The 16,794-nt window shown below is 37.1% G+C and overlaps 1 protein-coding gene across 1 annotated transcript in view; it reads left to right on the top strand.

The window, feature by feature from the left end:
• The window catches only part of SPON1 (spondin 1), a 192,831-nt gene that overhangs the window by 47,368 nt on the left and 128,669 nt on the right, over positions 1 to 16,794 (top strand). Inside the window, exons 4-6 of the mRNA XM_017825033.1 lie at positions 10,693 to 10,766; positions 11,445 to 11,567; positions 16,459 to 16,607. Coding sequence (XP_017680522.1) covers positions 10,693 to 10,766; positions 11,445 to 11,567; positions 16,459 to 16,607 — 346 coding nt within the window. The remainder of the gene's footprint in view (positions 1 to 10,692; positions 10,767 to 11,444; positions 11,568 to 16,458; positions 16,608 to 16,794) is intronic.

Below are 16,794 nucleotides of genomic sequence, written 5' to 3'. Positions count from 1 at the left end.
CTTCATTCTTTGCTTCATGTGAAGCACCACCAAATCAATTATGATTTGTTTCCTTAAAGGAGAATCTCTTTGTATTATCGCAGTTCTTTAGAAATTATGACAGGTAAAAAACAACTAGAAAAGGAATTTCTAGTTTGTAGCTTTGTACAAACTGACTGTGGAATTGATAGTGTCTTTCTAGTTACCTGGTTTGACAAGTCTTTCTCACTACCTGGACTGACAGTTTTATAAGGCAGTTTTGAAAGGATTGAAATACTAAATTCAACCAAGAATTGGGTGGGCCATTCCTTTCTTTTCCTTGCAGTAATTAGGTACCCAGTTTTTCTATCATTTCTACTTCATTAGACATGCATTAAGTGTCTTTGCTACCTGAACAGCAGCAGCCTGAACGCTTTTTGAGCTGCTTTCCCGAAGAAATGGATTTGTTGCTCCATCAGTTCACTGCACCAGCAGAATGTAGTTTAAAGTCTTGCAATGCACCAGAAAGCACACTTGATTTCTTTAATGGTTTCTGGATTTTCATTTGCTGCAAAAAGGACAGTCTTACAGGCTGTGTAAGGGGCTTGTGTCTAGGAGGGAATCAGCTCTGTTCATTAGGGGCAAAATGAGCTTGATGCTCTCTCACTATACAGGGTATGTGGCCTCATGATACCCTTAATATGTACACACTCATTTAAGTTTTACAGATTACCTATAGTGGCTTCCCATAGATTTGTCTGAAAACAGAATATACACTTGTTTTAGACATGGAAAAATAGGTGTGCTCTCTTATGGCGTGATTGCCTTGCAGTTGTTTGCTGAAGTACATATATGATGAGATAAGCAACTCATATAGAAAATAAAAAGTGTTCCACACTGCAGAGTTGACGTCATATATTGAGGTACCACCATTTCATGACTGTTCATAAAGAAATAGTCTTGTTCATCATCTAAGTTCTCTGAATTATTCATGGCCAAAACATTGTCTGAAGTATAGTGAGGAAACCCAAGTAGCTCATCATTCTTTCCCTTTTTACTGCATTTCTGCCATGCACAGTTCTACTTACAAAGTACTAACTTCTTTCGGGCAAGTAAGTAAAATAAAACTAAGCTCATAAAGAGGAGACAAATTTGACAGATACTCGAATATGTGTTGTCTGCATTGTCTTTTTCAGTAAGCCACTTGGCTCAGTGAGAATAGAGTTTTAAGTGCTGTCCTTATAATTTTCTACTTTTCCAGTGGCTACTCACAGAGCCGAAGAAATTCAGGCTGTGATTCTCTCCTGATGAAGTGAAACTGGAATTGGCAATTGATTTCAGTGGGTCAGTCAGGTCTTATTAGAGTGTTATCTCACAATCATCAGCAGCATAAAGTTGCAGGACACATCTAAGTTTTCAAAACACCCTTAACATCAGTGTATCTGATAATTGTATGTTTTTAATTTTCAAAGCATGTAATGTTTTTCCATCTCTTTCTCTACATGAATGTTTGGTGAGAACAAATGACTCCCTGCTATAATAAACAGGTAACATAGGTATACCTTATGTTTTTGTCTTGAAGATCAGGAGATTTGTTTTCCTTGTTGCTTCAGTTTTGAAATCTAAGCCAACTATTGGAAAAGTTTAAATTGCACTGTTTGGGTGTCAATCTCAAAAATGTAATGGATTTATCTATTTCCCATACAGATATCTGAAGGAGTATCCCTGCTTGTCTCCACAATGTCTGAACCCTTGCCCTATTTCCTCCTGCATCTCTAATCACACTTGGTGTATCTCAATTATCCACATTAAAACATCTCCCTCTTGGAGTTTCTAATGAATTTAAGAATCTAATTAGCTGCACTTTTGTTCCAAATAAAACTTGATAGGACTGAATTCCAGTTCCTAGTCTATGCCTGTTTCTCAAAGCTGCTAATATGAAGGGTAATTTATCATCCTAATCCCTTTCATTACTACTTACTACTGTTGACAATGCTCCTTTAATAGTCTTATTCATGTGCTCTCCTTGTCCTGATGATTGAGGGAGATATAGACTGTGTAGCTTTTGCTTAATCTCTGGTCTTTTAAGCATAGCTCTAATCACTTCCTCCACAAAATGTTGACCTTTATCTGGATCACCAAGACTTCAGGAACTCCTCTGTGGCAAAAGGCTTCTTGATGCTGTTGGGTTTGTTTCCTCTCCCTGCTGCTGTATTTTGTTGTATAGAAAATGCTTAAAACCACTGTGAAAAGGAATCACACACTCTCGAGGAGTTTCATTGGCCCAGACTGATTTGGGGGGCTAATGTATGTAATCTATACTCAATCCCATCCACAATCTTTTGCTGCAGCAAAGAGATGTTGACTGGACTTTGTTCTTGCCCTTCCTAAGCATGACTTGGATGATTTTTGATCCATTTCCTAATCTGTGTCTGTACCCTTCCACTCTGCCATTTCCTTGTCCCTTGGGAGTATTTTTTTGATTTTCATGCAGTGTGTTTAGCAATTCTTCTTTCTCCATTGTTTGTTTGCTCTGTTGTAGCACAACTGCTGTCAGTGCCACTGGTGTTGGCAGCTGATGAGACACGAGAAGGTTGTATTGATTTTGGCACTTCTAGGGCTGAAGCCAGAAGAGCAAAGACCCTGATGTACAGGCTCCCTGCCATTGTGTTCTCCAAAAATCGATGTACCAAAGTTTTGTAACAATATCTGCTACAGATCCCTACTGCAACTAATATTTTCAACCAGGATAATTGCATGAACTAGAGGCACTAACACTGTTCTTAGCCATGAACTTGTTGCAGCAGATGTTGAACAAAGAGTGGGAGGAGAAGCTTGGTGGAAACCTCCATAATGATGTAGAATAATTTAATGGATTAATTTGATCTTTCTTTGATAATTGTGTTGCATGAGCAGGGTGGTCTTTCAGCTGTTTCTCAAATGCAGTTTGAATGTGCCTTCTTCCCGTATGCTACCATTTCAGAATGAGGAAAGTGGCAAAGTTACTGATAATCAACCCTTTTATCTCTGTTGGTCCTTTATTTTCTTTCATTTCTCTGCTCTCCTGTCTTTAAGCATAAAAAGCCAGTATCTCCTGGCATTAGCTGGCTGACTGTTCAGTAGGCTGTGCAGTCTCAGCTGTCAGTAAAAGCTCTCAGAACAGCTCAGGTAGATGAGATTCAGTTGTTACAGGCAGATGAAATGTGTATCTCAGCTGTGCTTAAAAACTGACAAGTCTCTTCTGGTGACTCCAGTTCCGGTGGATTTGTGGTGTCAGACTTAACCTCAAGTACTAAAGATACTGCATCAAAAACTTCCCTAGGAAAATACATTCTTAATATTAAGGTCTCTTTTAAGAAGCATTATTAAGCATTTTAATATCAAATTAGGGTATATTAGTTTCAGTGGGTGTTATTTTGTTCTGTTAATTATGGTGCTTTCACATTCAGGCTCCTATCAGTCGAAATGGGGTGAAGATTTGTATGGATTTGATAACATAAAATATTTTATTCCAATTAAGATCCCTGCTACTAACTAGCTAGTAAGCAGTATTTTACCAGTGGATGAATGCTGTTAGGATGTCGCTCTTGACCTACGAATTTTTGTCTGTAGAAGTAAATAATTTACTCATTAAAACATAACTTCAGTATATTGCTAATTGGCGACTTTAGTTGGAGAATGATAGCTCTGTTATTTTTTGTTTTAACTTCAAGTTATTTTACACTCTTCCCCCTCTAACAATATTAAAGATTTAGAACATTTTTTTACGAAGCTTTGGGTGATTTTTTCCAGCTTCATTAGCTGGACACTCATGGTCATGTTTACATTTTGCTTCTGCCTTTTTTAATGCACTGTACAAAAAATAGTGGGCTTTTTTTTTTTTTTTTTTTTTGAGTTTTTTTTTAAGTCCTCCCAACCTGGAGGGGGATAGATGATTCCAGAGGGGAGAGGAATACAAATAGGACATAAAGGTTAAATGAAATGCTGTAAAAGGGCAGATATGCTTTTTACTTTGTCTCAGCTGTCCACACTTCCTGTTCAATAATGGCAAAATCAACAGAGGTCAAGCAGTGGCAAGAAGGAACCTGGGGACTGGTGAAGGAAGAGCAGCACGTGTGGGAGGGTTTGAAATGTGGCCTTTGCCTGGGTGGTTTGTTTTCTGCCACATCCTACATGTCAGGTAAAGCAGGCTGCAGGCTGACAAAGGGGGATGGTTGGATCACCCAAAATAACCAAGTATTTGAGTTCCCTGTGCAAGTGGGTGAGTGTCATACAGGGTGCATAGGCCTTTCAAGCAGAAATAAAACAATGCTTGATAAGGGGATTTTTTTGGATTTATTTTTCATTTTGTTTTTAGGATTTTTTGCATTTTACAGGAGTTGTTTGCATTGGTTCTTATCACAAGTTAGCTCAATGAATATAGGTATCAAGTACAGGACTTTGGCTCACTAGATTGAAAAACACCCTGTACTCCCACCTTTGAAAGATTATTTCCATCTCCTATACAATCCCACTACTTAAAATGGCAAAATAAGTCCTTCAACCACCTAGGCCTATCCAAACTTTTCTGACTTTTCTTTGCAATGTAATTTGTAATGCTTAGCTTTAAAATTCAAGGAGGTGGTACCTGCTACAAAAAGTGGAGACTATCAAAATCCCTGATGAAGACATAACCCATGAATAGCAATGGGCTTTATGCCATGTGAAAATTTCTCAGGAGTCCTAGACATTCATTCTTTCATTTTATTTTCCTTTGACGACTTTTTTTTTCCTGTTTATTTTATTTTTTTGCAAGTAACAGGGGTAGTGTACATGTTAGAAATGATTTTGTCAATATGAGTTTTTCTTCTGAAGATTTTAGATTTAACATTTTTGTCCTGTGGCCATTCAAGCAAAGAACAGAGAGAGATTTTCTGAGGAAAAATAGGAGATAGCAGAATGTATAGTTGTGTTTTCCCTTGGAGCTTTTTGTTGCATTATATATGATGGCCAGATTAGTCTTCAAGTCAATAGAGCTCCCATGTACATGTGTGATGTACATGGGAGTATGACATGAAGGACACCAAAAGGATTCTAAAAATAGAGCAAATCTGTAAGACAAGTTTAGAGTACTTTGCTCTTGCTGTGGGGTTTCTCTGAATTATATTTTCTGACAGTGTATATGAAATGCTGAGAAATAAAACTGAAGAAGGATATTCTGGTGTGTTTGCATGCCCGGAATTTTTTTGGAAGTGAACATCTTGTATTGTTTTTCATGTGGCTAATCTATTAAAGACCTTCATCCTATGCAGGGGTGTAAATGTGGAATTACGGCAACATTGATAAACTTTGGGTTAATATTGCTGTGTTTTATCCAACATCAAATACCAAATCTGGTTGGTTTGTTCAAACTATGTTAACAGCATACTTAACAAACAAATGAACAAGGCCAACAAAATCACATTAAAAAAATGCACCTTCTGTGTTAGCTTTTAAGTTAGGCATTAAGAAAGAAATAATTTACTGCAAATTTTATAGTAGTATTGACACATCAATTATAGTTGATGACAAATTTTGGTGCAGATGGAGCCTGTCCTTGGGTGAGAGAGCACACTTTCCTAATGGAAAGTTATTTTGAAGAATGTGGTTTTTCAAATACACTACCAGTGTAAAAATTACTGGACATCTATTGGCTAAAGGATTGTTTATGCTTTCGGATGAATTTATATTTTTTTTTAACCAAAGTTTCTTAAATACTAGAAAAAGAAGTAAATATTGTTGGTAAATTTTGGGGAGTTTGTGCATTTCCTGACATTGTAAGTGCTTGTCAGAAACACAGGGTTGGCTTTTTTTGTAAGACAACATAGAAGGAAATAAAATGAGAACATCCTAAATAATGCATTAGAATTATGAAATCTACTAGTACTAGCAAAATTACAGTAGATGTAAATGCATGGTTTTCACCTCACTTTCTAATGCTAAAGAAAATGGTACATTTAGAAATTCTTTCTTTCCAAAAGACAGCAAAAACGAAAAAGCAAATGAACTTATCCTGTTAATTGTTCTTAATAGCTTTCTGGGGTGAGAAACAACTTATAATACTGTTATTAAATTAGTAAGGCATGGAATAATTAACAAAAGTAATTTTGATAGCTGGAATGGCAAAACAAGGTTAACTCATAGGTAATACAGAACAGAAGAAGTTTCTTATCTGAATTCTAGTTCTTTATTATTATTTCTCAATATCCAAGTAAAACTTATAGTATTCTCACCAGCTCTGAAAGAACTTGTTTTATTAAAATGTAACTCTAGTATTGTACTTAATAGTTTTGATGTAAGCTTAAAAAATGTCATAGGAACAATTCTTACAGGACCTCTTACTTACTTCTTTTGTCAAATCAGTACTCCCACAAAAGTGATTTAAAATAAGAGTATTTCTGTTCATGCTAGGATTTGACAAAAGTAGCAAGGAAGATGATCTAAAGCTGTTTCTATGGAAGAAGGAAGGGAAAAAAACCTCCAAACTAACTCCTCTGTTTCTGGTATGAATTGGAGCATTCCCAAGGCTGGTCTGGATTTTTATGGTTTGTGACATTTCCTGTTTGTACATGCAAGTTATGTGTCTTTGCTGGAGTTTTTCACCGCAGACTGGTACAATTTTTGTGGAACTGTGCTGGATAGTGAATTTTCTTATTCCATGGAAGTCTTTCAAGGCAGTCTTTTCACGCAGCTCTCAGATGTGTTCTGACCAAACTGAGCCAGGACAGAGACTCTGACCTGCTGGTATCCAAACTATAACATTCTGACAAACCAAATGTTACAGAAGCAACTAGATGTTCCTTCATTTTGCTGTGAGAACTGCAAAACAGAAATAAGTGACACTTTTAGGATGATTTGTTTATTTGGTTTTCTTTAATAAAAGCAGGTGCTGCTAGGTTTATATATGCCTGTAACTTAAAGTTTTGCTTCTTAGTTTGGGGATGGAAAAGCTTCAGTATAAATCCAGAAGCATCACTTTGAAGAAATGGGGAAACAAACAGATTTCTGTAGTCATGTTTGTTTCCTTTTTTATTCATTCATGGTTCTGTGATGGTCAGAGAGAGAAATAATTCAACAAGCAAAATAAGAAATTGAAGATCCACTTGTATATGGTAATATATGGGGGAAAGCAATTGGATCTTCCCTTCCCATTAAGTTCATACAGCACTGGATGTTTGAAGTGGTGGGAAGGATTTATGTGGACTAAACAGAGATGTACACTGTGTAAATTCTTGAAAACTTTCTTACCTCTCTGTAAAAGTTAGCCATTCCATTTTCAGCTGGTTTTGTAAGCCTCAAAACCAAAGGAAAGAATGTTTAGTTCAAAGATCAGAACTTTTCTAGACGAAGAAAAATTATGTCAAAAAACATTGTAGGGGTATGCAAGGTAGGGGTAAAAGCTATCAAATACAAGGATCAGATGCTTTTGTCTGTTTCTAATCTAGAAGCTTATTTTTAAAACAATTAATAATTTAAAATTATTTCTGACTGAGTATTTGGAAAGCTGTGTGCCTGCTTTTGATATTTATGCAGCCATCTAAGGTACTAATCCCAGTCCATTTGGAATCAGTAACAAAACTCCCATTTAAATTATTGTCTCCCTGTGTAGTTTCAAACACAGCTGAAGAGACAATGACTCAGAAAACTGTGAAGCTTTTGTTATTAGAAAAGGAACCATTCCTTTGACATTTCACAGTGACAAGCTAACTGCAGCAAAAAGAATAATATAAGTACGCTTCAGGCTTCAAAAAATCTTTATATATTTTATTTCTAAAATAACGAAAAACTACTTCTTAAGTTAAACACTGATAATGTCTTTGCTATCTGCAGAACTGAGATCTTTATCAAACAGCTGAGTTCTTGTTTGTTTGGATTCGGATGGTGGAATAATTTAGATTGGAAGGGTCTTCTGGATGTCATTTAGCCTGCTTGAAGTAGTTGTCATAACATCAGTCAGTTTGTTACATCAGTAGGTGGCCAAGGCATGGATTTGAAGAAGTTTTGAATATCTCCAGGAGTGGAGGTTGCACAAACTCTCTAGGCAGCCCATTCCAGTGTTTCATCACTTTGACCATCCTCGTGGTGAGAGAGACTTACCTTGTTAACTGCACGGCATTTCTTGTGTCCCCACCAGGCACTGCTGAGAAGCATCTGGCTGTAGGTTTTCTGTATCTTTTTGATAGGTAGTTGAAGACAACAAGCAGTAAGATCCTTCCTTTGCATTTTCTTCTTTAGACTGAGTGAGCCCGGTTTTTTCAGCCTCTGCTCAGGCATCATGTGCTCCATTCCTCTAACCATCTTGATGGCCCTTCACCGGAGTTTCTCTAGCAGTGCAAGGACTGTCTTTAAACAGACAGCCCAAAACTGGCTGTAATGCTCCAGGTGTGGTCTCAGGAGTGCCTAATGGAGGGGAAGAAGTCATGTTCCTTGATCAACCTGCTACACTTTTGTTGAGACCACCCAGGAGACTGGTGGCTGCCTTGGTGGCAATGGTCAGCTTGCCCACCAGGACCCCCAGGCCTTTCCTGGAAAGCTGCTCTCTGGCTGGCAGGTGCCCTCTGCTGTACTGTTGTAACTGCATTATTCCATCCCATTATTCCATCCCATGTGCCTTTGCCTTTTATTGGGATTCATGCCAAGCCATTTCTCAAATCTGTCAGTAGTATGCCTGTCTAAATAGTAGCTTTACCCTCCAACATGTCACCTGCTCCTGTGGATTAGTATCAACCACAAAATTGTTGAGGTTGAATTCCATCCCCTCATCCAGGACATCAGTAAAGGTGCCACTGGCCCTGGTAACTAGCCAGTGTATCAGTGATGAAAGCATGTTGACGAGATGTGAGTTGTGAATTCATATGTGAATGCATTTCAGTTTGCTGCTGCTTTGCATTTTATTAATTATCCCAAATGACCGTTTTCCAGTTTCATGGCGCAGTGATTGAAAATCCATGATTGATGGTGTATCAAAAATTGTATGTGTTTCATTGAGTCTGCATGAAAGTATTGGTTCTCAGTTGCAGTGTAGCATGCAAAAAAGTCTTTAAAGTAGGCTTTGGTGTTCAGGGTTAAGGCTGGAAAAACAAAGATAGCGTGTTACTGTCCCAGGCTGACCACTGGGACACTAACATTCTTTCTAGCAGTTGTTCTGATAGTTATGCTTGTTTTATTTTCTCTCTCTTATATCTTGTTAGAAACCATGAAAATGGTTTCTCAGAAAATTTTCATTCTGCTTCTCACATACTTGGTCGGTCTCTTCTGCCACTGTTTACTTCGTCCCATGCCAGTTCCTATATTAATAAAAGATATCTTACTAACTCTAGGTTTCATTTGCTTTCTGTTATTTGCTACAGGCTCATATTTATCCCTAGCAGTTTTCTTTTACCAAATACTGGCAGATCATGCCCTTGCTTTTAGTAAAAGTCAGTTTGCTCTACTCTGCTGTTTTTTCACAGCCTTGGTCGGTTGCCTGTACTGCTCTTTACCACACCTTCCTTTAGGAGATGCCAGCCCTGTGAAGGACGACAGCAGGCTATAGTTTTTGCACCCTTTACAGTTTGATTCATCTTTAAGAGGTTTACAAAACCCAGTTATTCTTGTGGGTGAGAAGAAGGATCCCTTCCTCTCCTACTGCAGCCTTGCATCGTGGCAAAGAAAGCACAGTAGAATTGCATCTTATTTTTGATAATTTTATGGGTGGGATGTTGTCAAAGAAAGGTTACATGACTGTAACAACATGTCAATCATACACAGTCTTACTTTTCTTCTCACTTGAGCTGTCGTGAGTGAGGAATAATTCTAGAGAGATTAAGAAAATTATTTAACTGAAGTTGAAGAAAGACGAGAAACTGGCCCTTGCTATTTAGAGCTTTTAAATAAAGTGATGGTACACAATGTTCCTAGAAGAATGTGTACTACTAGTGGTAAACAAAGAAGAGTGCCTGTTCTCAGAGCATGTTGTCAGGAAACTCTCTGTCTGTAAACTGTCTTTGAATTTAACCAAAATCTCTTTTATATGTGAATTAATTTTTATGGTTAAAAATGGTAACAAAACTAGTTAAAGTTTGTGTAGGACTGAACGTATCCACCCCTCCTCAACTGAGGAACTGAGGCACTGAGGCTTATAAATTTACAATCTTTCTCAACTCTAAACCTTAATAAAATATTCTAGATTTAATTAATTTTAAAGTGCTTGCCTTCCGGAATCTTTGAATTGCTTTTAAAGACTTTACCTTATGCTAGCTCTCTTTCTAAATTTTGTTTTAGATGATGTTTGCACTGAATTGCTGTCATATATCAGAAGAACTTATGTCTTTAGGACACCATGTAATTTCCTACAAACAGCTGCTTAATTTAGGTGTGCTATTTTTCTGAAATTGAATATAACTTCAGTATTTTAATATAAGATTTGATTGAAACATTGAATATTCAGTTGACCATCACGCATTTCAAGAGCACAGATGCTCACCATATGACTATGATCACTTCTCTAAAGGTAAATACTTTTCAAGTTTCTGTAAAATGTGACAAAATTCAAATGCAAGTTGAAATAAAAATATTTTATCTGTAGTCCTGTATTGTATATATGAATTGTCAATACAGACCTTAGTAGTTCAGGTCTCTCCTTTCTTCTTTTGCTGTTTTATTGTGCATTTTCTTTTTGCTTTAAGGAATAAGCATATTTGAAACCTTTCTTTTTTTTTTTTTCCCTCTTTATAGAGCCAGTATTGTGCAGAAGCGCATCATTTATTTTCAAGATGAGGGTTCTCTCACCAAAAAAATTTGTGAACAAGGTAAGGTAAAATAAAATATCTTTCTGACCTCCTTGTCATGTTCTGCACATTTCTCTTAACTCTTTGTATCAAGCTCAAATTTTGAGGCCTTGAATAGTTTCCTCCAGGTTCAAATTTGGGATCTTCCATTCAGTTATGTTCTTCCTTATCACATATACTGTTCCTCATACAGTCCTTCCTTGCTTCCCTCTAAATGTAATGCTTGCAACTTTTTACCTGGTCTTTTGTGATACCCGTTTGTTTCCAGGGCACTTAGTTGATTGAATCCTGGGCCATTTCATCCTTTCCTAAACCTAAATGTGGCAGCTGGTTATTGCATCCTTCTGGAAAAGTTATATGCTTTGACTGTCCAGAAAATTCAAACATATTGTGTTTTGAGATCAGCTGAGGTTTTGTCTTGATCAGACAACAATTAGAAACAATCTCCTTTTAAATCTGGAGATGACTCAAATAGTACCTTATTTAAAATGTAGATTTCAATCATTACATCCACTAATAAATATGGTCCAGGTGTTTCAGGGTTTTAGTTTAGTGTAACGGTAAACTTAAAAATAAACAAACAAAAAAAATGTGCCTAACTCAAATTTATTTTCTGGAGTATTTATTATGGCAGCTTCACTGTCCTCTGTTTGCTTTGAGTTGTAGCCATTTTCAATGGGTACTTTGCTGCTTTTTCAGACTCAGCCTCGGAAGGTGTGACTGACAAACCAATTTTAGATTGTTGTGCCTGTGGAACTGCCAAATACAGGCTGACTTTTTATGGAAACTGGTCAGAAAAAACACATCCCAAAGACTTTCCACGTGAGTATCATTATTTTGCTTGCACCATGTAGGGAGTGGGAAGGGGGTTGGAGCTTGTTGTGTGACACACCGTTACTTATTTGCAGCTCTGCTGTGAAAATTATGACACGGATGGAATCCTGCTAACATTCAGTATTGAAAATCAATGGATCTTTCTGTGCTATACATTACAAGTAAAGCCTATTGATTTGCCTGACATTTTGAGCTGAGGTGTTTATGAGTTCATATTTTTAAAGTATCTTTGTAATGAGAAAAAATTCTTTCTTTTTTTTCATGTTGTAGGCTTAGGCTGGTTTATAATGTACAGCTAGGAAATGAGGTTTTAACAAAAAGTCACAAAGGTTGGGCAGCATAGTAACATGTTCATTTTTCCACCATGCCAATCTAGACAGTTTGTTTTCCTGTAAATTCTTTTGAATGATTCCAGTTAGTCTTGGTGAATTTTGAGTCTTGCTGCCCAAGGGCATTAATTGTATATATATATAACTTAGAATACTCTGTCTTCTTTGTCTTTGTTGGTTGAATACAAAGGTAAAAAAAACACCTTCTGAACTTTTCCTGTCTGGGTTTTTAAGTTTCTGAACCACAGAATAAATTTCTTTTGCTGCAAGTTTGCTTTTTACAGTTACTCAAGTAACTGTAAAGAGCTGAAGTTACAAAAATGTGTGTTACGCATTTGGTTTTTCATTACTGACTCCACAGTCTGTGGTAAAAAAAGTCTAGGAAACTATTTGAGAACATGAGCCACATTTACAGGTCTTTAAACTTTGTTATGTTGTCTGTGGCTGATGTTTATTATATAGACTTTTTAGGTAGATGTTTAAAAAATTGTTATTATTGTCACAGCGTCAGAAGACCCTTGTTAACTCAAATGTGGTTTGTACCAGCTCACAGTTTTAACAGCCTAAGCAGTATTGCTTATGCTGAGTCTCATACATTTGAAGTTGTACATTGTTCAAATACTATTGGTCAGCATAACACATGGGAGACAAAATAAGCAAAGCCAATAATTGCAGGAATGCTCTTTCAGGCTACTGGGTGATTTATATGTTTGCTGAGAGTGACACTTTTTGTGCACTGTTTGTATGGATTCAGCTGGTGGTTAGAAACAGGCCATGAGAAAATGACTGAAAACTATGAAATTACTGTGACTTAGTGATGTAATGCTGGGGATAAATGGCCTTTTCTTTTGCATCCAAGCCAGTGAACTCATGAAGAGTATGGGTGCATGATGGAAAATAAGCAAATTTCAAAAGTTTGTTACGATAGCAGACGCTGTAGCCTGCTTTCCCCAGTTACAAAGTGCTGAATTAAAATAATATTGTACTTAAACTAGAAGAGTGAAAAAATACCCATTTGGTACTTACACAATTAATCCTGATAGTAACAGCTAATAAGATTTTACATTAAAATTTCTTAAAGTTAAGAAAAAGATCTCATCCAGATATAGTAATATTAAACATGAAAACTAATCATTGATATTATTCTTTAAAATGTTGAGCTTGTGCAGTAATTAGAATAAAATAAAATATTTTTCATTATGGACTGTGGTAAATTACTAAATATTTGCCGAACCATCACAGAAAATTCTGCAGATCATAAAACTTATATTCTGCATCTTTTCCTTAACTTATTCTGTGGTTTGCTTTAAAAATCCCTAAAGAATATGTAATTTGTTGCTTAGCTTTTCTCAAAAGAACTGTTTTTTTCCAAATGCTGTTACACAGAAATGTTTCTGAAATGTACTGTGCAAAACTCTTAATTTTGGGAAGTTGTTTTTGCGGGTTCCATGGATTAGGAATAATTTGACATTTATTATTATACCAGTGCAATTAAAATACCTCTGTTCCATTAAATTTAGAAGTAGATTGTCTAGGAGTTATCAAATGTACCCAGTCTGCAAAGCACTGCTTAAAATAAAACCACTGCCACACAATCTCGTTCTGAGTGTGCCAACTGCAGACTGGAGAGAGGTGTGCCACAGCTGCAGACAGGGGCCAAAAACTTATTCTTAAAACAATTTTCCTTTTGTGGACCTCAAACAGAGAAGAAAAAAATTAAACTGATTTCCAAACTAAGGCTTAAATAAAATTGAGCATGTTTTTCAGGCAACTTTTGCAAGTTGCCGCAACTCCTGATAACAGGCAAATGGAAACTGAGTATTTCATTTGTTGTTAAATCTGGCTGAAGGGGAACTATTAAATTTCCTATCACATTTCGCCAGTGAGAAAGATTTGTATTTACATATGCCTCGTGGCTTAAAAGTGCTTATTCTCTCTGGGTATCAGCCGTGTGTGATAACAGGAATACATATGCTCTCCATCGTGATTTGATATGGCACGTGTGTGAAATGTGTCAGGGGATATATTCTCATGTTGTGATGACACCTTGATCTTTATGCAAAAATACACATACAAGTGTATAAACCGAGAAACTACTCAAAACTACGAAAATGGAGCGAAATAACAGCATTGGAAAGCTGTCAGTACTCCGTGTGCTGCCTTAAGAACTGGATAGTGGCACTGGATGCAAAATACCTCTGGCCTTGTACTGCTCAGATTATCTCATGCAGAGAAGCTTCTTTGATGCTTAGAGGAAAAGCTTAAGAAATATCACGTTGTCTCTTTGTTCTCATAAGGAATGGAAGGGTCAAGGTGAGGATTGAAACATTTGCAAATGTAGCACAAATCTTGAGAAAAGTTTAGTGCAGATGTGTTATACCTCAAACAGCTCATTTGGGCAAGCAGGTGGGCCAGGAACTTCCTCTTCAGAACCAGTATCTTTGCTCTGATTGCAAAGGCATCAGATGTTCTTATCCTGCTCAGGATAGGGAGGGAGAGAAGCTTTGGAGCACATGGAACAATTAGTTATCCGTTATCCATTTGACAAAAGACTGGAAGGTACTCTGGTTCCTCTCTGTAGTGATACAGTTTTGTTTTGTAGGGACCATGTGGAACCTTCTCTTTCAATAAGCTTCGGTGTCACTGTGTTTCAGGGTAAGCTGCTGTCTGTGGCTTGTGAGACAGTCAGACCTGTGTGCTAGGATGAAAGAGTGGGCAAAACTGGTGGTCCCATCACTGGAGCTGAGTGACAGTATCTCTCTGTGGTTTGACAAGGTACCACTGTATATTTAAGGAACAAATGGTAGATCTTAGATCAAGAAACCACCTTCTGTCATTGCAGTCTCTTCAGCTATTACCTGTGGACGAGGCAAGGTTTAGTTTTGGTTTTCTCCATTTAGGGCTCAATTAACAATGAGTTTTAATTGATTCTGAAAACATTAGGTCTGCTACAACTCAGAACTCATTAAGTGTATTTTAGTCCAAGTTTAGGACTAAACAACCTATGGAAGCTCTCTTTGCTATGCAGCTAGACCATCTCCCTCATCTGTCTCTTCTGCTTGCTACACATTTCTCGCTTTTTTCCCCAACCGTTGGTGTTCATTTTTCATTTCTAATCTATTTTCTACTCTCCCATGATTAGGTTCCTGCATCTGACTTTATAAAATTCTCTACACTGTCTTTTTCAATTCCATTGTCCCACCTTTCACATCTTAAATTTGCATTCCTTTTATTTACTTCATTATTCATTTTTCATTCATTTATTCAGTTTCCAGCTGTTTTTACTGCTACTCTCTACCTTTTGCATTGCAAAGAAAAATGTTAAATATTGTCTCACTCCATCACTCTGTCTCCCTCATCTCCTACAGCCTTTTCATTGTTACCAGACTGTCTGTTTATGTGAGCAGTTCATTTTCTCATCCTTTTCCTCATATCCATGTTATTTGACATTTAAGTGAATTCATTTTTATTTCCAGGACTGTGGGACTTCTGTGGCTCCCTATTTCCCATCCATTTTCTTTCCAACTCCATCATGCTTTTCTAAAATTTTTTCTTTAAATTTTTTTTTTTTTGCTCAACAAGTCAAGAAGCAACAACAGGAACCCTTCAGTCTATCGAATCCTTTAGTCTATCTCTACAACTCTTACACTGTGAGACATCTGAGCAAGCAAACTTAGTGAATATAGAAACACCAAAATTCACTTCTTCACTCCCTTCATAAATTGAAGAGAATCCCTACTAATGATGGGGAAAGGAGACATGGTACATATATAATTTAAATATGCAGAAGTAGAAAAAACAGATGTGTCAGTGCAAATAAGAGCAGTTCTTTACCAGTATTTCAGAAGTTTCTTGGAAGAAATACTAGACACTAGTAAATGTTTCTCCCCTGTTTCAGCAGAAGGCTGCTGGAGGAAGTTTCTGGCTGTAAACCCTTTATAGCCCCGTGCATGACAAGGTTTGGTCACCAAGCTATAAACAGAAACCTGTAACATTTAATGGCAATGTAACCATGCTTGTATCTACTTTTTGCTGGTAATCTGCTGTTTCCACTCAAACACAGATCTGGTGGGCTGTTACAAACCAGTATCTGTCAGTGAGGAAACAACTTACTATTAAATCTGAGAGTGACCACTGAAATCTTCCCTTGCAGGTTCCCTTCTAAAAACTATTGAATATGGAAATCTAAAATTAAAGGTTTCTTCAACTTCCTGAAGAAGTGTGAGATCTTTGGTGAAGAAAATGTATACTAAGGCTGTATGTTCTGAGGGGCTGCTTGATTAGCTGAAATACAATATTTCTTTCCATTTCTGCCTGTGTTGTTATATCCAATAATTACTGACCCTTTATGCTCAATTTCTGTGGGTCACTGGCTTGTTCTTACTACTCTAAAGATGTGGTATATTGATGTAGTGAGAGCTGACAGCATGCAATGCCTGCAAATCTTGGTGCTGGTGAAGACTGGGGACTTCAAATCTTTAATAAAAATTAGGAACTGTGCTTTGAGGCTGTATTGATTGTTGTTTGGTTTTTGGTTTTCTCCCTGAAAGGCCGCACCAACCACTGGTCCGCCATCATTGGTAGTTCCCACTCGAAGAACTACATCCTTTGGGAGTATGGAGGATATGCCAGTGAAGGTGTCAAACAAGTCGCAGAGTTGGGGTCCCCAGTAAAGATGGAAGAAGAGATTCGACAGCAAGTAAGTGTATTTTAGTGCATACTTAAAAAAAACCCAAACAACTCACAACCAAAACATCCTCCCTTGGCCTGTGAGTTGACAATGTCTGAATGTGATTTTGCTGACTAATCCTCAGTTAAGCGGATAAGGAGATCTTCCTGTCTTTCTAGACTCATTATTACTTTGGCAAGAGTTTTTGTCTGTGGAA

This window comes from Lepidothrix coronata, unplaced genomic scaffold (genome assembly GCF_001604755.1).
Source record: "Lepidothrix coronata isolate B3197 unplaced genomic scaffold, Lepidothrix_coronata-1.0 Scaffold115, whole genome shotgun sequence".
In the NCBI taxonomy this organism is placed as follows: Eukaryota; Metazoa; Chordata; class Aves; order Passeriformes; family Pipridae; genus Lepidothrix; species Lepidothrix coronata.
The sequence above is the reverse complement of the archived record's forward strand: the minus strand, read 5'-3'. Positions and strand labels throughout refer to the sequence as shown.